Here is a 24,107-nt window from a genome sequence, read left to right on the forward strand (position 1 = left end):
GTGGCTATTTAGAGCTAAAGAATCACTGCTAGCAAATAGTGACGCTAGCCAAAGAAAATCTACTTTAATAAAATGTTAATTGAGACAGTCCCTGAGAATCTGAAAGATTCGACATTTTAAGTAAGTAAAGATTAAGTCAGTTGTCAGCCAACAACCTGACTGATCCTAAATACACCTTTACAGCTATCATCAATTCTGACCTTTGACCTCAGTCACTCTGCTCCTTCCGTGAGAAGATTGATTACGGCTCTGTGCCTGACTGTTTGCTCACTGTGATATACCGTCCTGGTGGGAACATGAATGGGTAATGAAAGAAAGCCTCAAAGAGGCGCCACCACCACCACCACCACCAAGGAGGGGGACGAGACCGAGAGCAGAGCAGCGGAGGAGAGAAGAGGAGGATGAGATGAGGAGGATGTTTTTCCTGAAGGAACGAAAGCCACGGTGGAGGCAACTGAGGTTAAATGTTGTGAGAGAAAGCAGAGTGAAACGCTGACAGCTCCATAATTCACAAAGCCCAGAGGACCTGCTTTTCATGTGAATGTGATGAGGAGGGATGAAGGGAGAGGCGTAATGTAACCTTGATTTGTGGTGGGTTGGTTTTAAGCAGAGGTTGAGTATGAATGGCACTTTGTTGCTTTTGCTGTAGAGCTCTATTTTCAGGACTCGTTGATCTAAACAGTAGGCTGGAATCAGCATCCCAGAGTCTAACTTCTGGATAGTTAATCCTTCTGTTTTGTTTGTCTTTTTGTTTTATCTACCATTAAGCAGAACTTTTGCTCTTGGTTTAATAATTTAGTCAATTATAATATTACCTATATTAAATATGACGTTAAAACATACGTAATTAAATTCCTTTTATTCACCTTGGTGCAAACTGTACTTTAATAAAAATATGTCCTCATTAATTTGTTGTTCACTGGCAATGAACCAGCACAAGGTCTAAGAGGCTAAGCTCCAGAGAAGCAGTCCTGTTCCAGCCCAGTGAAGCGTGAGCTGCTAAATATGTTAACCTGGCTGAATCAGACCTCACATGTTGCTTCTTCTTTGTGCAAATACCTGTAATAGCAGCCATACTCAGCCTGGCTGGCTGGTATAATCAGCCTGGTGATTAACTTGGCAGGCATTGAAAGGGAGGAATACAGTAGATGGATGGATGTATTCAGAGGTGGGTGGATGGATTCATGGATGGATGACTGTGTGGATAGGCCACCAGTTTAAAGACTTCTATACCACTAGGTAAAGCTAGGGTCTAGAAGGATTGGAGGGCTGGAGGACTGGAGGGCTGGAAAGCTGGAGGGCTGGGGGACCGGAGCAGGAGCTAGGTTACAGGCTTGGAGGAAGGAAGGAAGAATTGAAGACATGGAGATCTAGGAATGGAAAGGATGGAGGACGGAAGTTCCGAGCACAGAGGGATGGACAGCTGGATTTCGAGGAACGGTAGGATGGAGGGCTGGTAAGCAGGACGTCTGGTGCTGTGGCAGCACTGGCCGTCACGTGTCTGATTGGCCATGGGGATAAAGAGGCAGGCGTCTCTCTCACCTTCATCATTAACAAGACTAACATGCGTGAGAGGAGGCAACCTGGCACAGTGGGGCTCTGTGGTCCCCCTAATCTCTCTCATGTGTTGAGGAAGAGAGGGAGCCCTCAAACTGGGCTTCACGTGCCCAAAAGCTTAGCTCAAACACCCCTGGAATGGAACTACATGAAAGGCGCCCATTCTTAAACAATCTTCTATTCACGTCCCCTCTCTCTTCTCTTATATAATGGGGTTGAAAGTAACTCTAAAGGAGTCAATTACATCCTCATGGGCAAGTCAGTGTGGGTTTGTGCATGGATGTGTGTGCTTATCTGTGTGTGTGTGTGTGTGTGGTTGTGTGTGTGTTTGTGTGTGTGTGAGGGCCCGTTTGGCCCAGCATGCTTGTTTATTGGGGCCCCAGTGTTCCAGCGGAGGATAATGGAGGCCACTGTCCAGCCGTGCGCTCTCATACCTCTGGCCTCATCCTGTTATTCATCACCATGACATCAGAGACGAGAGAAGGGGAGATGAAGACAGAGATGGAGGGAGAGACAGACAGGGGAGGGAATAGATGAAATGAGAAGGTGAAAGAAGGAGAGGTAAAGAAGAAATGGGAGAGAAAGACCGAGAAGGAGAACAGGAGGGAAGTTGAAGGGAGAAACAAAGGAAAGATCAAGTAAAAGTCAGAGAGAGCGAGTATGTGTGTGTGTGAGAGAGAAAGAGAGAGAGAGACAGAGCAATCCAAGGATCCCACAGTTCGTTTGAGGTCGTCCAGAAGTGATTGAACCCAGGTTAGACAGGGTATAGCTTTTCTACCTCATCGTGAGAGCGAATCATCCAAAGCATCTCCTCTGCCTCTCTCCATCCAGCAGGCTGCTGATGAGAGACGCTGTCTTGCAGGCATGCTAAGAGGAGATAGCAGAAATATGAGGAGAATGATAACGATGCCTGGGGAACATGTCAGGAATGTGGATGATGGCCAGTTAACAGCAGTGATTATACTCCACTGATGCTGCTATGATACAGGTGGGAACAACAGGAGGGTTGGTCAAGAGACCTTGCAGAGGAGGTCAGGATGGTGAAGAATCAACAGCACCCAAACCTAGAATATCTCTCGAGTACTCTGAAACACCATTCCAGAACCTTCTTAGGTTCAGATCTAGCCTTCTTAGGTTCTGGGAGTATCTGTGATATCAAATACAGGTTAAAATCTAGAACCATGTCTTTGAACCATTTTTCGCCTTCATGAATAAAGTTAATTTAACCAGTAATAGGTTAAAGCCTGAACACTCATGCAAGTTTTTTAGGTGGTTGTACCACAGTGATGATCTTGAACTATTTCGAACTGTAACACATAGTTCTTGGATTGGAGCAGACAGGTATCCAAAAACAGCACTGGCATGAAACATCATGGTCCAGACAGATTTCACACCAAGTCCCTTAGTACGCGTTCTGAGCTAAGCATCTGCTTCATCTCACCCTGACGTTTAACAACTGTGACCCTCTTTAGATCAGTCAGTCTCGGCCTGACTTGAGTCAACACGGACGCAGATTCCTGTCCTTCAGCCAAACATGAAGAATATCTTCAGCATGACTTGAGAGAGCGGGCTGGGAGGGTTGCCATAGGATACCAGACAGTTGCAGGTCAGTGACAGAACAGGAGGAATTTTATGAGCAGACACAAACATGAAATGCCTGATTGAGGTGTGAAAACCATGTTTTATGGGCTAACAGCGATTAGATCTGTTCAACAAGCTTACCAGAAGGGTGAAGAGGAGGAGAAGATCATTGAAAGGTTTGTTGGAGTCTACTGACCAAGGTTCACATTTAGGAGACACTTGGCCGGAGTTGGACGGCTGTGTTTTATGATCGATATGTACTCAGCTGTGCTGAAGTGTTTGTAAGTTTGTGTGTTTATGTATGTGCGTGTGTGTGTTTTGGTATGTGTGTGTGTGTGTGTGTGTGTGTTTTGGTATGTGTGTGTGTGTGTGTGTGTGTGTGTGTGTGTGTGTGTGTGTGTGTGTGTGAAAGAGAGTATGTGTGTAAATTGGTTGTCTGTTAATGACAGTTGACCTGCCACAAAAGCACTGACCTTCACATCCTTCTGCCAGCTGTCTGAGAATCCCCCATGACCCTGGAGATCACACACACGCACACAAACACACACACACACACATACAAATTCATACACACACGCAAGCACGCGCACACACACAGATACCCAAACCCACATAAACACACAGTACATTTAGTCCAGCTTCCCAAGTTACATGCAGTAGGAGTTGGATTTAAAAGACAGTACTAATGGAGTGCCACCTTGTGAAAGTGTGTGAGAGACAGTTAAAATACCTTATGTAATTACATTTACATTTAGTCATTTAGTAGCGCTCTTATCCAGAGCGACTTACAGTAAGTACAGGGACATTTCCCTGAGGCAAGTAGGGTGAAGTGTCTTGCCCAAGGACACAACATCATTTGGCATGGCCAGGAATCGAACTGGCAACCTTCATAATACTAGCCCGATTCCCTAACCACTCAGCCACCTGACTCCCACCTATGTAATTAGGGGAGCTGTGTGGGACAAAGCCTTGAAACTGTATCTCGTGCAGTGGACCAAGTCAGGAAGGACTTAACACTCATGCACTTCTGCTTTATTGCCCTGAAGCTAGGTTGATAAAGCTATCAGTGACAACACAACAATATGAAAGAAATGAGGTTGAGGCTGAAATGATATAAAAAGGTTTAGAAGAAGCTATTGCACATATAGCACTCCGATCATGACCCAGTTTATTTACAAGGGTTTCCTTTTAATATAGGACCAATAGGACCACTTCCCTTGAAGACGTATTAGATAATACACAATTGCTCTGAAAGTACCAAGTCAATGAAGGGAATAGTTAAGACAAGTTTAAGACTAAATCAATGTATTATTACATATGTAAGGTGCAGGTGTCCGATACACTCAAGTTGAACATCACAGAAGACTGGACAATGAATACAGGAAATCAAAGGAGTTAAATAGTATCACAATATGGGACAGTACAAGATGATTAGCAAAGCCTTCGCAGGCACAGAAAAACAACACTGTATGCTAGATAGCTTTTGTTTAGGTCTTTAGATATAGGGCTCCTAGAAATGGTCTTGTCGCTCCTTATATCTTCGTCATTCAAAGTTGCATGGCAATATACACTTTGGCAATGTTGTGACTTCTGACATACATTAGTGACACAGGCCTTTCCTAGTCGCACCTACAAAACCTTTTGGCTATGCAGGCATAAGAAATCAGCATATTGACAGTTTATCAATTATACAAGAAACATAATTAATAGATATGGCGTATTTCTCTCCTGGACATAACCAAGGGTTATGTGCTCATGAGCTTAATATAGCAAGGTATAGATTAAACATTGTTTATTATATTCAGAATATTTCAAACAGTATAAAAGTAATAAAGTAATCATTATCTTTAATGATTGTTGCCTGATCAGTGGTTTAAGGACAGACCTCTTCACCCTGCACACACACACACACACACACACAATTACAGCCACACACACTGACACGATAATATGCTGAAGCAAAAACACATTCTCTTTCACATTCTATCTCTCATTCACTCAGCACAGACAGGCACAGTCTGAAGCATGCTTGGAAGAGAGAGCGTGGTGGTGAACAGGACAGGGGAATAAGGGTCTGAAGGAGGGGCTGGAGAGAAGTCAGAGGCAGTGAGGGTAGGAGGCGGAAGGAGGGAGGTATGGGCTGGGAGGCAAGGCAGAGAGGGTGGGAGGTGGAGGGAGGGAGGTATAAGCTGGGAGGCAGGGCCAGAGAGGGTAGGAGGCGGAAGGAAGGAGGTATGGGCTGGGAGGCAGGGCAGAGAGGGTGGGAGGTGGAGGGAGAGCTGGGATGCAGGGGCTGTCAGGAGGTGCCTGTGTGGAGGGTAGGGTAGCGTCTGTCAGCTCATGGCTGGGAAGTCTTTCAGCTAAGTAGTGTGTTGCTATGTTTGTCTGAAAAGAGTAACCAATCAGGTGACATCCCTGACAGGTCACGAACACACAAAGTCAAACATAATCAGGTGAGTCAGGTGGCTGAGTGGTTAGGGAATTGGGCTAGTAATCAGAAGGTCACTGGTTTGATTCCCGGCCGTGCCAAATTACGTTGTGTCCTTGGGCAAGGCACTTCACCCTACTTGCCTCAGAGGGAATGTCCCTGTACTTACTGTAAGTTGCTATGGATAAGAGTGTCTGCTAAATGACTAAATATAAAATGTAAATAATCGTTTAAGGTCCTGCGGAAAATCCACAACACGTCCCTTTCAACTCTACATCTTTCACTTCACGTCGAATGAATATGGGGATCAAATTCTTGGGTCTCCTGTCTCAGTAATTGTCTCCAATGGTTTTCTGATGCCTTTGTAGGGGCAAAATCATCTCCCGTTCACGTCCTACGGATATGCTGGTCTTGGTAAGACCTCAGAGCTGTACTCCAGGGAGTCTTACCCCCCCACAGTCCAGACTGGCTGACCTGGCTCCATAGCTATTTGACTTGTGGGTGACTGGCTGAATCTCTCCATTACTCCTTGACCTGCTTGCCAGCTGATTGTTTGCTGCCTGGATGACACCATGGCTAGTTGACTGACTCATCATTGAACTCAGCGCAGGTCCTTTTGGCACCGTGAAGAAATGAGGCTGGAACGGAACGCTTTTGTATCACCCAAGCAACCAGAGCCGAGGTTGGACGTCTGTTTCAGGATTGGCTGAAGGAGGAAGAGGATGGGGTAGGAGGAGAGGAAGTTGCGAGGGACAGGAAGGAGGAGGAGGCTGGGTTACAGTCTTACTGGAAGTCCAAGACAGATGGGCCCACGCTGACACCAAGCCGCTTGATGTGAGGGGAACTGATCTGCTCAAGCATTTCCTCTGCCCCTGCTGTCCTAAAGGGGCAGAAGTTGCCTCTGAACTCCAAAACAAACCGGTAATCGAGAATACACGGCACAGCTGACCCTATGAACCATTCAAATACAAGTATTTTTAAGTGAAATTTCTTTATCAGAACATGAAAAGCCCCCTTTAACATGCTTCAGGTGTAGATGGGGTCATTTTATATGGTGTTGTATGGATACTAATATACAATTTTAAACACACATTTTGTATGTGAGAACATTGTTGACATGTTTGTGTCCACGACGAGATGGAGAAGTCCAATTCTGTTTCTGTGTGGCTTGAAAACAGAAGTTTCACACAACGCAACATATCATTATGTGTTTCCCGGAAGATGTAGAGACTTCATCTCCCCAGATAATGAATCTCTCCTCGCACATACCAGGCTGGCACAATGACTGGCTCCTGTTTATCTGGAGCGGATAAAAGAACACTTTATGCTCAGGAAATTTCTGTCAAAGAAAAATAAAAAAAGGGTCAGGACAGGACTCTCCCCCAGGAGCCAAGAATAACAGGGTCTTTTTCCACTTTTCATTTATCTACATTCTCCCATCTCTCCCTCCTTCCTTCCACCTCTCCCTCCTTCCTTCCATCCTTCTCCCTCTCTCCCTGGGTATGTTATTGTGATCTGCACATCTTTACATCTCTCTCTTAATCGGTGCCTCATCATCTCTCGTTCCCTATATCACTCCCTGACATCAATCTCTCGATCTCTCTATTTTTCTCTCCTCTCTGTTCTATTCATTTTCACTCACTAACTCCATCCATCTCTAGTGTACCCCAAATGGTGATTGCTGAAGCTGCCAGTGATGCATACCATCGCCACTCAGACGCCATTTCCATCTCCAAACCCCAATGTGACATTTCATAGAGAGAGCAGATTTATTGTTTATCTTCACAGTATAGTCAAAGCACTCTTTCTTTTAAAATGCCCTCTAGTGGGTATTTATTGGCCATACTTGTGATATGTGTTTCAGATCAATCATGTTTGTTACGACACTTCATCCACAGTAGTAAAAGTATAATAAAAATACTGAAGCACATTTGTGAATGTGTTCCCTTGTCATGCTCCTCTCATCCACCCCACCATTAGAAAATGTCAGCATTATGAAAGAATGAAAGACTTTGAGTGGGCTTAGCTCAGTCTTCTGGAAGGAAAATAAGTAAAGCCTTTTAAATACAATCTTACCTTTGGCTGGACATGAGCCCTCCACAAGGGTCAGAAAGACGCCTGGGCCTGGGAAATCTGTAGACATTCAGACATGTAGACATCCATATGGCAACAAGTTCCCCCAGTTACAATAAAAGATCACTTGAGACTGAATCATCTGTCGCATAACTTGCACCTATCCAAGCGCCTGGCAGGTGGAGGGTTTGTAAGGTGTAAAGGGCAAGGATTAGGGATTAGGGACTAGGATCCAAGGATGGTTAAAGGCTGAGGCTCTCTGTCTAACAACTGTTCGTCGTCTGACCAGACTAGTTGGAAGGCTGAGGACAGACAGCCTGACAGACAGATACAAACAGACAGGCAAATTTACAGACTATTCAGATATCCAACAGCTAACTGAAGTGTTTTGGTTGACATTCCAATACATTAAGAAGTTAACACTGAATACGTTGAGGAAACAGTTGGGGTAATGTTTGTTACGTGAGAGTCCCAACCCAGATTCCTAAGCTTCCCTTTATCTACACTTTAACTAGCTCCTACTGTTAGAACCTGTCTTTCCTTAGACCCAACAGTCTACTCTAGAGATAGTTAAACCATTAGAGTCAACATTGACTGTGTTCCAAAGTCACTGTGCTTCAGAATCATGCTCTTTATCTCAGATCACCACACAGTGCAATAGACAGCACCATAGGCACTGATTGGTACAGATTACATGGTGTTTTAATACGTATTAATGGACTCCTCTTGTTCCGTTTCAATATGCAGGGGATCAAGTGATTGTTGATCTGGGAAAGGGGTAAAATTTGAGGAAATGAAAACCAAACTCTGGAGGATTCTGGGAGGCAATTAAGGAGGTAAAGCGTAGATATGGGAGGACATGAACCTCCTTCTTTGAGGAATGGCCAAACACGTAACCCAGCTTGGTGGGTGATTAGCACACTGTCACAAAGCCTTGTTACACAGTTCAACAGAAATCAATTAGAAGAATTCCAAGAGAGACTGTTATCATATAATTTGTTAAATCAAAGTTCTGTAATCATAAAAAAACGATAATATACTTATATTAAGAATACACACTTAGAATATGTTTTTTCTGTTTATACATGTTTGTGCCCTGCACATAACTTCCTGTATGGCCCTCAACCAGTGGCAATGACAAATACACTAACATTAAGAAAAATATTGTGCGGTGGCCCCCCCTTACTCTCCCTGCAGGGTTTGCAAAGCCCATATATTCACATGGCTCATGCGCTGAGAGAGGTAAAGTGGGTAGCACTGAGGAGAAAGGCCTGTCATTGTCTTCATGAATGGAGAGTTGTATGGAGAGAAAGCGATGGAGTCTCTATAGGCGGAGAAATGGTCGTCTATGAAGCGCTGGTTTGTTTTCACAGGAGTTTCCACTGGGTAGATACGTGGAACCCCTCAGAGGCTGAGAAGCTGACAATGCACCAAGTGTCCATGGCTGGCCTGGAGGTTGTTACATAACACACCTAGGCTTTCACACACACACACACACACACACACACACACACACCATCATGGAGAACATATAACACACATATTCAACATGTGTATAACACAAATGTGCCCTCACACAACACACACTTACTGTACATATTGTAGAGTGTTTCTCTGTGTGACACTACAGCTGTCCTTATAGGTGGCATCTTAAAAATATTCCATTTACAGGTGTGATTTATGTGTTCAGTCTAGATTTAATTGGTATATGTTGTATTGTGCTCCATTGCTGCATTAATAGATAGAACACAGCGCTGCTTGTGATAGTGGACCATTGTATCGGATAGAGAACATTTGCCAAAGCGTCAAAAGTGCCCCTCAGTCCACAAGGCTGTTGTGTTGGTCTTCAGACCCATGTAGACTGAGACCAGGTACAGTTAGTGTCATCTCAACTATAACCCGTGTCTCCTTTTTCTAGCGACGCTCTCGCCCAGCCAGGTTAGAATCCGATACTCAACATTTTGGTGCCACCTAGTGTCTGATTATGAGAAGCAACTCTCTTTTTTCAATAAAAAAAGTCATATTCATCTGAAACTGGTACGAAAAGAAGAGAGATGGGTGATTATGTCGTATGTATTGTGTGGTTGTAGGCTATGTTGGGTGATCTCCCATTTCAAAACAGGTTTCTCTGTATTTTTTACGTTGACAAATGTAGCAGTCACCAGCACCCAGACTGAACAATGATACACGTAATTCCATCAAGTGTTTTGAGTGACGCAGTACACTTCCCGGAGAGGCAGCAGGGTGTAGAGGTGTACTCCTCTAGTGAACACAATTTAAATTACATTTGCAATTGAATCAGTTACTTTTGATTTCCTTTTGAAGAAAGTGGTGTGTGATCATTCAACATCTATATTAAACAGTTAATTGTAAAAGATAACGCATTTTACATACATATATATATGTTTATCATACCTGTAATGGTTATCAAAAATGGCTTTAAACATTTACAAAACTCTTAGTCACTCTCAGTGATTTTTCTGGTGTTAAATAACATGCATTACTGCAGGACATCTTGTTCCTAACTCCCATTGTTATGTCCCATACTTTCAACAAAATCATGCAGACTTGACCCTGATAAAAAAAAACACTTATAAAATATATAAATGGGTTGACATCAACACGTACCTGGGCTAATTTTGCTCTTCGTTTTATTCAATACTATGTAAAATAGAAAAGTTATGCTGTCCCATCACATGCTTGCAATAATATTGGGTGACGTAGGGAAAGAGCTCACGTTGTCCGGGTGTGTGTACTACGTCAGCCCAACAGCTTCTGCGTTGTTGCAGAGTCACTGCGCTTGGTTCGTGTGTAAACAACAGGGGAGAGAAAGAAAAGTCTCGAACTAGGCCAGCGAATTCTGCCTTCTTCCAAAAAAAATCGTCTGTAATGTAACTGAAATTCTAGAAACCTTACTGTAAGTTTGTGGAAATACAGTTTTATTCTAAAAAGGCCTTACATCTTGTTAGTTGTGTGGGTGGTTGTTGAGGAACGAGCTAGGCTAGGTAGCTACCTAAATTTAGCCATTTAGTCTGTCTGTTCTGTTAGCTTAGCCCAGCGGGCTAGCTGTATTCGAGGGCCCGTTCAACGCATCGCCCTGGTTGGAAGTCCTTGCATGTCAAGGCAGTCTTCACTCTGGACTGTGGGCAGGATCTCCTGAGCCGTGAGTAGTAGCCGTTATTTCTTCGAAATACACAACACTCGTCCAATTTATAATCTCCAACCAGCCTGCCAGTGGGTTTTAAACCTGGTGTTCCAAACAGTGTGAGTTAGCTGCCACTGCTAGCCAGCTACGATAACACATTAGCATTTGGGTATGCTAGCTTGTTCAGACTGTTTTCGTAATCTATGTATAGTTTACAGGTCTGTGCTCTAAAATTGATAGTTGCTGCCTAAACAACGTATGTTGGTACAAGACGTGCGTGCCTATTGCCAGAATCATCAGATCAGATGTGGCAGGCTCACATTCAACCTGTCAAAATTAAAGCACCAGCTAAAGAAGTCAGCATCACGAGCTAGCTAGGTAGTAGTTCAAGTAGTGTACCAGTTGCCAGCTAGCTGTATGTTGCTTCTAATAGCAGTATAAGTAAATGATCTAGCTTTCGGTGAGTAGCAGCTCAGCAGACATTTTTTTGCCATGATCCTGAGACAGTAGTAGTTAATCAATGTTGCTAAAGTGTGTGATTCGATTCGTCGATTAGTGGCCAGCAATACAAGTCGCAGCCCAGTACAACCAAGCTGCATGCTACTGTGTTTGTGTTTTGAAGTGCGTCTGTGTGTGTTTTAGCTGGGTGGCTGGTCAGAACTACCTCCTCCCACCATGGAGAGAGGGGGAAAGACTGTGAGGAGGACACCCTCCAAACGGCCTTCAAGAAGCTACGGGTGGATGCTGAAAGGTACGTGTTATTACCGTTCACACATGTAACAAGTAAGATTCAAACCGTCAACCTTCCTCGTTCAAAGGCATTGTATATGTATAAAGAAAGGGTAACAATGCTGTGATTTTTCATATAAGTGGGTCACTTTGAATATAAACACCCTATGAATACCTGTCCTGACTTCGGTCGATCTTGTCATCAACTTTGTCTACTGTGAACCCTTCCTTCTTTCCTGTTTTGTTGTTGTTATTGACCGTATTGATGGCATTGTCAGAATTGTATGCACATAGTGATTAAATGAGACTCTTAAAGCATGATCTAATTCCATGTGAACTAATGAGCCCTGGTATTTAGCAACATTGTGTGAGGTTTAATTGTGTGTCTGTGTGTGTGTGTGTCTCCAGCCTGCCTGCTGCTGTGTGTGTCTCAGAGGCCTTGAGTCCCAGAGCTGGGTCTCAGGTGTGTACCGAGATGGGCGGGGCCAGACCCAAGCTCAGTTGCCCTAAGGAGAACTGGCATGGGTAAGACTAGAGATAATAATATCAATGATTGATACACAACCACAAGTTATAGCTCTGAAGTCTAAGATGGGCAGTGCTCAATATCTAATGGCGATGGATCCTCTCTATGCCAATGTTCTCTTGTTTTATTGGTCCTCACTGTTTAACACAATTGTCTCGCACTTTCCTTATTGCATGGCATTCACAGTCCTTAGCACATACTATGGTGTGATTGGTCGACTTTTTCAAATGCCATGTGTTGTTTTTCAGTTGATAGTAGTGTTGTTAACATAGATTGATTTAACACCCATAGCATTTCCTGATGATGTATTTTAGCATCCCGTCCACTTCAGTAGGGTGGTAGTCTAACATTCTTACCCTGTGTGTGTGTGTGTGTCTCAGCTGTATGAGGAAGTCCTCCAGAGGAGTGGTGAGGAGCCAGAGGAGGAGAAGGTCCAAGTCTCCCATCCTCCACCCTCCAAAGTTCACCTACTGCAGCACCAAGATGTCGCCCCCTTCTGGTCAACTCAAGCACCAGCGCCTGGCTTTGGACCTGGACACATGTAGCCCCTCCCCTCTCTGTGCCCCGCCCAGAAGGGAACAGCTGCTGTCAACCAGCCACACCCCCTCTCCAGTGTTTGGAGCACCTGGATATGAGCCCCTCCCCCATGCTTCTGCTGCCTCTCCGGAAGGTTCCGCCTCCACCCATCTGGACGGCAGCCCCAGAAGGGCCCTGTCTGACGAGGAGAGCAGCCCAGAGACAGGTGCTTGTGCTGGTGCAGACCCTGGTGTTGAGGCTGGGTCTGGGACGGGAGCCTCTGACTTCCAGGCCCTGTCTAAGCTCCACGATGGTGATGGCGGGGCCCCATGCCCCTGCCCTCATGACGAGGGAGAGGGATCCTGCCGGTGTCACTGTCCTGGGTGGCAGGGTGTGGAGGTGTACTCCTTCACTGGCCTCCGCGATGTCATCTCCGAGTGCGAGAGGAACCTGACCAGTCCCGAGGACGCCTCCACCGCCCCTCCGCACCGCAGAACTCAGGCCGCAAGCTCCGCCTCTCCCAGCACCACAGCTGTGACGTCATCATCAGGCTCCCCACGCTCCTGCTCTGAACAGGCCCGGGCCTACGTTGATGACATCACTATAGAGGACCTTTCTGGATACATGGAGTATTATCTTTATATTCCCAAAAAGATGTCGCATATGGCAGAGATGATGTATACTTAAAATGAGATAAGGAAATTGATCAATATGGGGATGGAGTAAGAGATGGTCAGGCATGGAGATGTAATTTAAATACTAAGGTCTAATAACAGCAGCTGACTGCACCACTGCAGAATCAGTTCCGTTCTCTTCTGTTTCAATCTACCCATACTAGCTTGTTATCCTCTCATTACTTCTCGACTTGATTCACTGTTTATCCTTTTTCTTTATGGATGATTGTTTTTTTTTGGTTTACAAATGAAGTTGCCAAAGCTTTGACCCTTGTAGACCCCTGCAGCTGGGATATGTTGGTATGTGCAGGCTTGTACTACCATGCGTGATTGTCGTTCAGACCACAAAAACAGGGCCACACCCTCTGGAGATTCCAATTCACTCAATAAAATATTTTTTGTTGAAAACAGACCATTGTGTCTCGTGTCTTTGTTTAAAATGGATTGGAATGGTTCTCATCGATCATCTCAAAGAGAACCGTCGAGATGAGTGTTGGGTCAAGAGAGATGAATGTTGGGTCAGGAGAGGAGATTTTGGAGAGCCCTACACAAAATGTATATCTGCTAAGTGAAAACATGTAATTGTTCTCAGAGAATGCTGCTACACATCAAATACATAACAGCCAGGCAACTCAACAAAACATTTCACAGTACTGAGCTTAAATTGCTTCAAAGAAATGTGTTCATTGAAAGGTGAAAAGAAATGAAAAGTGCTTGTACGGTGTACTGGAAAGGCTGGCAGGTTTCATTGTGGGTTTCTGGTTTCGTGCAGCATAGAAAGTCCCTTTAATTCAACAGGCCACTGAGAAAAGCTCAGGTGGTTACTGTGAGTGAATCTCCCCTGTGTTTCTCAGTACAGAGGAAGTCCCTGGCCACAGATACCACTGGCAGCAGCAGCCTGGAGGTCCCCACCCGCTGTGACAGACCAAAGTCAAGTAAAACTCACTTTTTCTCTCCATATTTTCTCTTTTGACTTTCTAGGAACCCTTCAGATGACTTGACTACAGTTTTCGATCAGAACGTGATGCAGTTTCAACCACAATCTGCGGAAATGGTAGGCAGGGGAGACCACAAACAATGTAGAATTTTAAATTGTTAGCGAGAAATACACACAGCATACAAACACACATGTACATTGAACAGGGGATTGCCCTTTGAGGCAAGTCAGGGGATGTACACGAGGCAAGGTGAGAAATAGAGACAAATGAGCAGACTTTGCAACAAGTAGATATCTAAAGTTAACATGGATGATTCTATTTCATAATAGTATATCCAAACAACTAGTATAGTCTATTTGCAAGCTCTGGCCTACCACCAGAGAGCACCACAGATCTTTTCCGGCTGTTGAAGAGGACATGTTGTTTGATTTAAGAGAGAAGAAAAGGTTCGAAAGTTGACAAAAGCATGACCTAGAATGATTCACACGGGTGTGTCTCTCCCAGTGCACAGCGAGCTAGAGAACGAGAGTGATTGTTTGTCCAGCAGCAGCCAGTGAAAGCACTAAGCAATCTAACAAATCAAACCAGTTTTGAGCCAGCCAAGCTGCACTGTACAAACACAACAGGAGCAAAAAGAAAACGTACGTACGCTATTGAAAGCGTATTTGTTTACCCATATTTGCTCTTTCCCAATCCCTTACAACATGCTGAACTCTGAATCTTTTACAAATCTGCCAGCCTGTTCCTACACGCTAGAGCCTTTGTAGTTATGTGTAATGTTTGTTTGTTCTATAAATAAAAAAGGCATCCGTCTTGGTGGGGTTTGTTAAACTATAAAGGATCACCTGGTTGCCATGGTTGAATCAAAACACATTTATCTTCACATCCGTGAGCCCAACGTTGTCCTGTAACTGTGTCCTCTTGCTGTACGAGTCTCTCCATCTGACATGATCTGAAAGTGAGTGCGAGATGAACCAACCATAGTTTTATATCAGACATAATTAGAAGTGCTCCTGTATCCTGTAGTCATCTGTGGCCATCAGCTGGCGGATTTCCTAATACCCTTTACCAAACCAGTATTTACCCTGTAAATCACCCAGCCTCACACTCGCACAGCCTCAGGGCTGGGGAAGAGGATGGACTAGTGATTGGGACATGGCTGCATTCCACAGACTGTAGACTCTTTGCAAGTACACACATGTATGTATATACACACAGATACACACTGCATGTACAGTAAATTCTAACAAACATAAACACACACACACACACACACACACACTCAAATACGTTCACATTACTGGAATACCATTACATTGTCACTAAATCATCTTCCGTTCAACTGGTGTCACCAGTTCCACCACGTCACACTGCCCTGTAAATCAAATACAACATGGATGGTAAGTGAATTTAAGCAACCTCATTTGAATGATTTGAAAATTCCACCCGCAATGTGAACTGACTGTAGCGTAAGTCTGTGAGGGTGTGGAGGATGGTCTAGTGCTACGTATGCCTTGTGAAAATATTAGTGAGATACAGAGACGATACTATGGCATCATTGGGCTTTTTGGATCAGTAGAAACTACCCATGAATTCAGTTGATGCCACTGATTCATTCAAAGTACAATAGAAAGGACATTATTGGTTTTCAGTTATTTGGATTATTGTAGCTTTTATCGGGCTAAACTTCAGTTACCATCGGTTGCCGCCATTCCTAACCCACCTGTCAAAACAGTGGACATATGTCCGTCACACTTGAGGGAATAATCTCAGACTCTTATCTTAAAACTTTCCATTCTCATGGCACTGTACAACATATTTCCTGTCTGTTTGCCGAGCAAGGGTTTTTTCAGAGATCAAAACCCCACACAAACCCACTGATAAGCAGACTGTAAACTTGGTTTAAGCTAGGTCTTCTAGTGACTGTTTGTGTGGGTGAGCCCTCCCTGCCTCCACCCAGCAGTCCTCTAGTTCCTGTAACATGAGACCTCAGGTCATGTCAAAGCTCGTTGGCTCACCTGCATCTCCTCCTTTTCTCCCTCTCTCCCTCTCTCCCTCTCTCCCTCTCTCCCTCTCTCCCTCTCCCCCACCTCTCTTTGTGAGCAGGAATGCTGGCCCTCAGATCATGTTCCTAGTGAAGCAGTGAGGTCCAGTAGGAGCCAGGAGAACGAGTCTTATTGTTCCCCCCAGCTTGCTCAGATAGATCTGGGGCTGGGAGGGGCTCACAGCTAACTAGGAGGGGAGGTGTTGGCAGTGGGAGGTGGGGGATATATACCTTCATATACATTTAGATGATTTGGAAAGTAAATTCTTATCATTGTAAGAGCATAGCTGGGTGTGGTTGGACTATTTTTAGATGCGTTGTGTACATGTGTGAGAAAGAGAAAAAGAGAGACAGAAAAAAAGGAAGAAAGAAAGGAAGAATCAGAAAAAACAAAGAGAAAAGGAGACAAAGGAAAAAGAATGGGAGGCAGAGATTCTATGTAGGAGAGACAATCGCAGAGTACAGGAGGAGGAGGAGAAGGGTCGTGTTTCACTAGCTGTGTGGGTACAGGGAAGTACATAAACGTGTGTTTCCTGTGTGTTTTCCTGTGTGTTTCCTGTGTGTTTCCCGGGGTGTCCAGGCTCCTGGCATCCACAGTTCCTCCTCGGCGGTCTTCTGTTTGGCAGGAGGTCTGGACTCTCTCTGGACACACCCTTTCATCTGTGACCCCTGAACCCTGGACTGGCCCGCTGGGATCACAGCTCTTACAGGGTGGCGCGGGGTTGACAGGGGACAGGGGTGGTTGAGGCCAATGGGGCTTAAATGCTTCCATATGATGGTGTGTGTGTGGCGGTGTGTGGGAACCAACGCTGGCACAGAGGGAAAACGAAAAAGATGGAGAGAAAGGCAAAGAGAGAGGAATAGAGAAAGAGATTGTACCTCTAACCACGCTATGAAGTTCTGTGTGACAAACATTTTTAGTTTTCATTGATATGAAGCAAAGGTTTTGAAAGATTTCTTTGAAAGACGTTACTATGGGCCATGATGATGACTTTTATATCTTTAATAACGGGGGTGACAAGAAACAAGGTAAATGTCACATTTAAGAGGTCCATCATCAATCTTGTGTGCGAGTGTTCAGTGACAAGGTAAAGTGACTTGCTAGGTCATGTGATGTCTAGCCAAAGAGGAAGTGACTCATTATACAGAGGTTCTGGCCAATCAGGGGTCACTTCAAATCGTGTTTACAGAAACACAGCAAGAGTTTGTTTGCCTTTAAGGGGGACAAACAGGATGCAGCTGAAACAGTTCACTTATGTTTTTCTTCTATGCATGGTAAAGGCTCCTACGATGCTATTAATATGACCTGTTGTTAGACATGTGTCTCCAATTTCACTTCATGTAATAACATTATATGCTAGTGAATGACAGAATTTGATAGCTTTGAAGACAGAGGGGCCACAGAACTTAGCCCCCTGGGTGATGTGGGCGCTAGCAGCAGTTCTCAGGCTTAAACCAGGCAGCTTTTCCCCATCGTCAAGAATTCGTCAAATTAAACGTTGATTCTACGCGTTGATTCTACACAACTTCCTTTCAGTCTGGGTGGATTTTCCGGGCCGAAGAAAATATTTATGTGGACTAGAGGAGGGTGTTTGAAGAGGTGGGTTTGCGTGCTGCATCCATGTGGACATAAGAGTTTGGGCTTATCCAGCTCCTCTCGTGGCCCCCTCCCTCTTTGCTCTCAGACCTCAGGCAGCAGAAGACACCTGGGCCTAAAAATGTCAACTCATACTAATAAAGACTTGAGGCGCTATCTTGTTTGCCACACCGCAAGGATCCTGTTTACTTTGGTTGTGTCAGTTGGCACTAAATAGAACTAAATGAAGCGCATGTGAAGTAGTTCCATCTTGTCGTTCTGTGGAACGACAAACACAGACTGTTCAGCTGACGTCTGGTCGATACAGTAGGTCTCCATGCTTGTCACGTGTCTGTCCAGGTGTGGACACACGTCACCCCATGCCAGCATGTCATGTGGCGAGAGAGCCAGTTTACGAGAAACATTTGAACATTTCTTCTGCATCTTATTGTTTATTTGGATTTCTTCTAGTTTATTCTAGCTATTTGTCTACCTCCTGGTCACAGCAGCGCCAATCAAAGCTTCTCGCTGTTCATGAAAGCATAATCTTTTGTTGCTATGGAAAGGTCAACCCCCTCCCTCACTAGCCCACAGTAACCCAACCCTTCCCTTATCACAGGCTGGTGTGTTATGGGTGCAAGAGGTGTATTGTGTCCCTAGAGCAATCTGAGAGGTAAATGATACATCAGAATACCTCAGAAAAGTGCAAAGGGATCCCTCTACCCACGTCCACAGCACAAAGAAGCCATAGCTGTGGATTTCAGAATCACACCAGATCCTAAAAGCCCTCTCTTCACACAATGCCTGACTATTGACTATGGGCCTAACCTCTCCACACACACACACACACACACACATACTCATCGCCACCCCCAACCCTCCCACAAATAAATTGAGGTTTAGTTTAAAACAGACTGAGACCTACCTACCTACCAACCTACGTACCTATGTTCCTACCTACCAAGCAACTCTGCCCACCTCCCTACCTACCTACGTACCTACCTACCTACCTTCCAAGCTACCAACCTACCAACATACCAACCAACCAATCAACTCTACCTACCAACCAACTCTACCTACCCACTTACTTACCTACCTGCCTACCAACTTACCTACCTACCTAGGTACCTTCCTACCTACCTACCTACCTGCCTACCTACCTACCTACCTGCCTACCTGCCTACCTGCCTACCTACCTACCTACCTACCTACCTACCTACCTACCTACCTACCTACCTACCAACTAACCAACTCTATCTACCTACCTATCTACCAACCAACCAACTCTACATACCTACCCACTTACTTACCTACCTACCTGCCTACCAACTGATTTTACCTACATGCTTACCTACCTGCCTACCTACCTCCTCTGCCTACCTGCACTACCTTCCTACCTACCTACCTACCTACCTACCTACCTAACTACCTGCCTACCATGTACTTACCTTTTGTCCCTCAGCTCTTAATCAGTGGTTATTTAACCTATGTCAGACATTTAAAAATCCTGTTTGTTGACTGAAGGATCAAGGAGATCAAGAGATATGATCCATTGTATGATGTGATCTCATCAGAGTTAGTCAGTCACCAGTTGCCGTCAGCTTGGTCCAGTGTGTGAATCACTGACTTCATGTTGTTCAGTGATGTAAATATGAACTTTTCTATTATATTGTTATTATATATTATATGTATATAATGTGTGTCCTTTCTATATAAGCCAGCAAAGATGGTCACTTCCTGTCCTGTAAGGAACATCCAATGTTGCTGTTCAGGAAATTCCGTCCATTCCTTTGTAATTGACATTCCTCCCTCCGTCTCCCCAGTTGTTGCTATGTTCCTTCCATCCCCCTCCTCCTCTCCCTCCCCCTCCTCTGCTCCCTCCTCTTCCCAGAACTGCTTATCAACACACACACACACACTGTATCTCCTGCACTCCCTCTCCCCCTGACCCTTGACCCCTGACCTGACCTACCCACAGGAAGTTATGGCGGCTGAGTCTCATCCCCCACTGAGTTCTGATCTGCTACCCTTCTGTCTGATGTGCACTTGTTCTCCTCCCTTCAAGGGAGTAGAGGAGGACAAGACTAGATGACTCTAGCAGAGCCCTTGTCCCCTGGGATCTGACTTGCACTCCCTGCTTGAGTGATTTAAGGATGTGTGATGATAACGGATTGGATTTTTAGAGCCGTTTATACGGTTGTTTATCAGACTTGTTGTGTACGTGTGTATGTGTTTCGACTGAGAGCTTTGCTGTTTTTGCTCTGACGTGTGTTTGTTTAGTTCCCAGGCACACACCTTGTGATAGGGCAGGGTTGGGGAACGGGTTAGGCAGTGCAAAGTTCAGGTACGTGGAGTTTATTCTCAATCACATGACTCAGTTTTGGGAAAAGAAAACTGACACAGGAAAAAAAGAAAACACAGGCAGAAAACAGAGCTAAAGAAATAGAGAGAAAGAGAGATGCAAGATAGAAAGTAAGAGAGTGAGAAAAAGAGAGAGAGGCAAAATTTGAATAAATGACAGGAAATGGTAAGACAGACATGGAGAGAGAGGAAAAGATAAAAAGACGATGCCAGTTTGAATGAGAAAACCATGTGGTATTTGTGGGGGGGGGGGGGGGGGGGTTTGGGGGGATGTGCGTAGTGAGCGAGACATGGCAGTTAAGGTAAAGAAGTATGGGTTCTGACATAATATACTTAAGTAAAAAGTAGTTATTACCACTACCTGTTTTGATGTTGTAAAACGTTGTCAGTAAAATATTGAAGAACTGATATTAAAAAAATCTACTGAAGTACAGTAACAAAGTATTTGTCCTCATCAAGTACTCATCAATGATGCAAAACCTTTTTTCCAAAACATTTGTTCAACTTTCTAAACTTTGTTTTCCAAAACTTTTTTCAGCAAATATTTCTTCAACCTTTAGAAACTTTTTTTGAAAAACAACATGCACAACATAACACAACAACGTTTTTTACATATGTAAACTTGTTTTTCAACCTTTGGAAACATTTTTTTTCAGCAACTATTTGTACTTCCCATCTCTGATAGTGAGTCACTCAGGTAATAGTAGCAGTAGCACGCACACACACCCACTTACAGCACTGTACAGCTCTGTCTGTATGTCTCACTGAGACACAGTAATGACTATGCCCCCCCCCCCCCCCCAAATCCTGCTTAAGCAGCTTTCTCGGGCTCAGAGAAACTGTTAAGGCATAACCCCAGCTCCGCTCTGTGCCCCTCATACTCCTCTTCCTCTCTGTACAAACACACACTACTCCCTGTATGTATTCTAAACCAACCAGCTCTACATTTTCAGATGTTCTTAATAGCTGTTGAGTCATTGTGTGTGTGTGTGTGTGTGTTAAGCATGAGGTTACAGAGGCCGTACATATTTATATTCCCAAACATGATCACAGCATGTACTATCCATCATCTCCGTCTGGTTCTGGACCAAAACATTTAAAACATTGGAGGGACACTTCATCAAGGAGTAAAGTTTTCAAATTAAGATTTAACCAGTACAAATATACAATAATTGTCCGCATCACATTCCATCTTGGGTTTATGAAATATGTATGTTTTGAAATGTAAATGTCCACTGTGCATACAATTATTTTTATGGCTTGATATTTAACAAATATTTTTTAATAATATTTGAATACATCACTATGCATGATTGCACTCTCTCTCTCTTTCTCCAAGGTCTAGCTTTCTCTCTTTCTCTGCACCTGTGAAACTGCCTGAGCAGAATGACAGGTTTATACCTGTCCTGTCAGAGCTTCAAAAGACTCACCTCCACAAAGACTAGCAGCTCTGTCTTTGTAAGGGGCTGCCCAGGGCCAAGGCCAGGGGCTGGGAGTTGCTCAGGCCCCCCTGTATTATATGGGTTTGTGTAGAGCTGGTAGGAATATCCTAGGAAAAGCAAACAGGTGGCTGCTGTCATATTGCTGCCCTTCGTTCTGTGTGGTCCAATAAAGGGGTCCAATGTTCACTCTACACTTTAAAAGTAAGCTTTGGATTGGTTGGTTGAGTTGGAGAACAGTAGAGATAAACAAATTGCATTACGTTATGTCTCACATACCCTTTTATGTGTTCTCTGCTCTCCTATTTTCAGCATCAACAAGCCCCAAGGCTTAGGAAAACTACAATATCATACCCACCGATGAAGTCAGGTGCCTGCATGCATTTTTATGTCTCTGCCTTTGGCATGTGGGGGGAGTCCACATGAACACACACACACACACATGTACCTCGCACACACATTCTGCACGCACACACAAACACACACACAAACACACACACACACACACACATGCACAAAAAACTGACCCAAACGAGAGAAGAGATGATTAAATTCTCCATGCAAGAAGTTCAAAAGCAATAAAAATGAAAAGAAAACACAGGCAGCGTGCTACACAAAAGCCCTCATTGTTGCCTGGAAAGGAATGTGTGTCTGACTGTGTCAGAGGTTGGTAGGAATTTGGTTTTTGCATGGAGACAAAAGAGAGCCTGTGACTGGGGGAGCACTCACTCAGCCTGCACCCAGGCAACTGGGCCCTGTGCTGGGTGAGGGAGGGGGGGTGGGAGGTGTAGAGAGGGGGAGGGTAGGAGGGAGGGGGAGTGTGGATAGATAATAGGAAGATGTAGATAAATGTTACAAAGAAAATAGGCAGTGGGATGTGTTAAAAGAGAGAGCGAGGTAGAGTGAGTGATGGAGAACAAGATGGAGAGAGGGGGAGGTGTAAAGAGAGAGAGAGAGATAAGGAGATTAGAGATGTTGTGTTCACTAAAATGGGCCGAGTGTGTCTTTTCTTTTTAATTGGCATTAACACACACACCCAGTGCTGTCCTGTCTCTTCCTGATCATTGCTTCCATGAAAACGAACCCACCCTCCCTCATCCCCTGTCTCTGAGCTGTGGGCAGTAGCTGGTGTGGGCAATGCAGATCAACCAGCAGCGTTAGCGTGGCGAGTTTGGAGGTGTGTGTCTCCATGTGTCTGTTTGTGTGTGCATGCGCCTGTGTATTCTGTTCTGTCTGACTGAAGCCTCTGTTTTGTCCTTATCTGAGGCGAATAAAAGTAACTTTTTATTGCTGACTGTCGAAACACAATGGCATGATGGAAGGGAACTGGAGCCATCTGTTGTCTTATTGTGAGGTTAGTGTTTCATTTATCCCAACCTTGGCCTCGCCGTTTTTATTTCAACATCTCTAGTTTAAAAAAAAGATTCTGTACTTTGTCTTTGTTGATATAGTGAGTGTATAACTGTTTATCAAGGGAGTGAATGACCTATGTGTGATTCGGAAACTAAACAGGACAATATGTCAGAACTAAGAACACGTACTCACATAAAATCTATAATTTCCAGGAATGTATCCTCATTGGACCTCTGACGCCTGTTGGTGTGGGCATCCTTTATCTTTGACTTCCTTTGAGGGTCACCCAGCAGGAGTTATCAACATAAACCTTACTTGGCCTTGGCTGGTCTGGTTTAAACTGGTCTGGTCTGGTCTAGTCCAACCTGGCTAGATCTGGTTTAACCTTGCCTGGTCTGGCTTCAGCTGGCCTGCTCTGGCTGGTTTGATCTGGTCTTGCCTGATGGGCTGTGGCCTGTTCTGCTTTTCTAAAGCAATCAACAATAGATAACCCAATAGAACCGAGTGTCTGTGGTTATAGAATCATAACCAACACAAATGGTATCATCAGAATGTTTGCATTCTGGAACCTACAGCCGTGGCCAAAAGTATTGGGAGCGACATACATTTTGTGTTTGCAAAGTTTGCTGGGCTTTGGCATAAAATTTCTGATAACATACTTTCAGTAAGTCATATCATCAGCACAGGGGAAAGTGTGAACTAATTCTAGCCAGGTGAAATCACTCTATCATTCTGATTAGATTTTAAGAGCAGATTGACTGCTTTAAAAGAGCGGACTATTTGCATATATTGAAAAATTTAGTCCCAAAAAAGCTTAAAAATATATGAAATGTGCCTTATTTTGATTCCAGTATTCTATATAAACATGTAAAAAAAATCTAAAATACTGAAACAGCAAACTTAGCAAAACACAACATTTTTCATTGCCAAAACTTATGGCCACGACTGTAGATCTGCAAATTGCCTCTATAATATGTATCTATTGTAGAGGCAATTTGGCTGTAAAAGTTTGTTGTGATCATTAAGAAGGACAAGGATGCTTTTTTGAAAAGATAAATGCAAATACATAGAGAAATGCAAAGAGATAGGAAAATAGTACACTTGTTACTTCTGATGAGGAAACTTCACATGAAACATACACACAAAGGTTATACAGTGACGTCAAAT

General features: G+C 44.2%; 1 protein-coding gene and 2 long non-coding RNA genes across 3 annotated transcripts; 1 reads left to right on the forward strand and 2 right to left on the reverse strand.

The window, feature by feature from the left end:
* Window positions 1-6,540: 6,540 nt before the first annotated feature.
* Window positions 6,541-8,031, reverse strand: LOC146272521 (uncharacterized). Its single transcript, XR_014766719.1, has 2 exons — window positions 7,643-8,031; window positions 6,541-6,866 (listed from the first exon to the last, which is right to left on the reverse strand). It is a non-coding gene; the product is annotated as an uncharacterized LOC146272521 (long non-coding RNA).
* A 3,401-nt stretch (window positions 8,032-11,432) lies between these two features.
* Window positions 11,433-13,641, forward strand: oser1 (oxidative stress responsive serine-rich 1). Its single transcript, XM_084706197.1, is given in 4 exon segments — window positions 11,433-11,472; window positions 11,475-11,535; window positions 11,922-12,038; window positions 12,420-13,641. Coding segments are annotated over 4 exon segments (1,014 nt in total). The 5' UTR covers window positions 11,433-11,459; the 3' UTR covers window positions 13,243-13,641.
* Window positions 13,642-21,276: 7,635 nt separating this feature from the next.
* Window positions 21,277-21,945, reverse strand: LOC146272523 (uncharacterized). Its single transcript, XR_014766715.1, has 2 exons — window positions 21,867-21,945; window positions 21,277-21,697 (listed from the first exon to the last, which is right to left on the reverse strand). It is a non-coding gene; the product is annotated as an uncharacterized LOC146272523 (long non-coding RNA).
* Between the last annotated feature and the right edge of the window lie 2,162 nt (window positions 21,946-24,107).

This window comes from Hypomesus nipponensis, chromosome 9 (assembly GCF_054491055.1).
Source record: "Hypomesus nipponensis isolate SF chromosome 9, ASM5449105v1, whole genome shotgun sequence".
Taxonomy (NCBI): Eukaryota; Metazoa; Chordata; class Actinopteri; order Osmeriformes; family Osmeridae; genus Hypomesus; species Hypomesus nipponensis.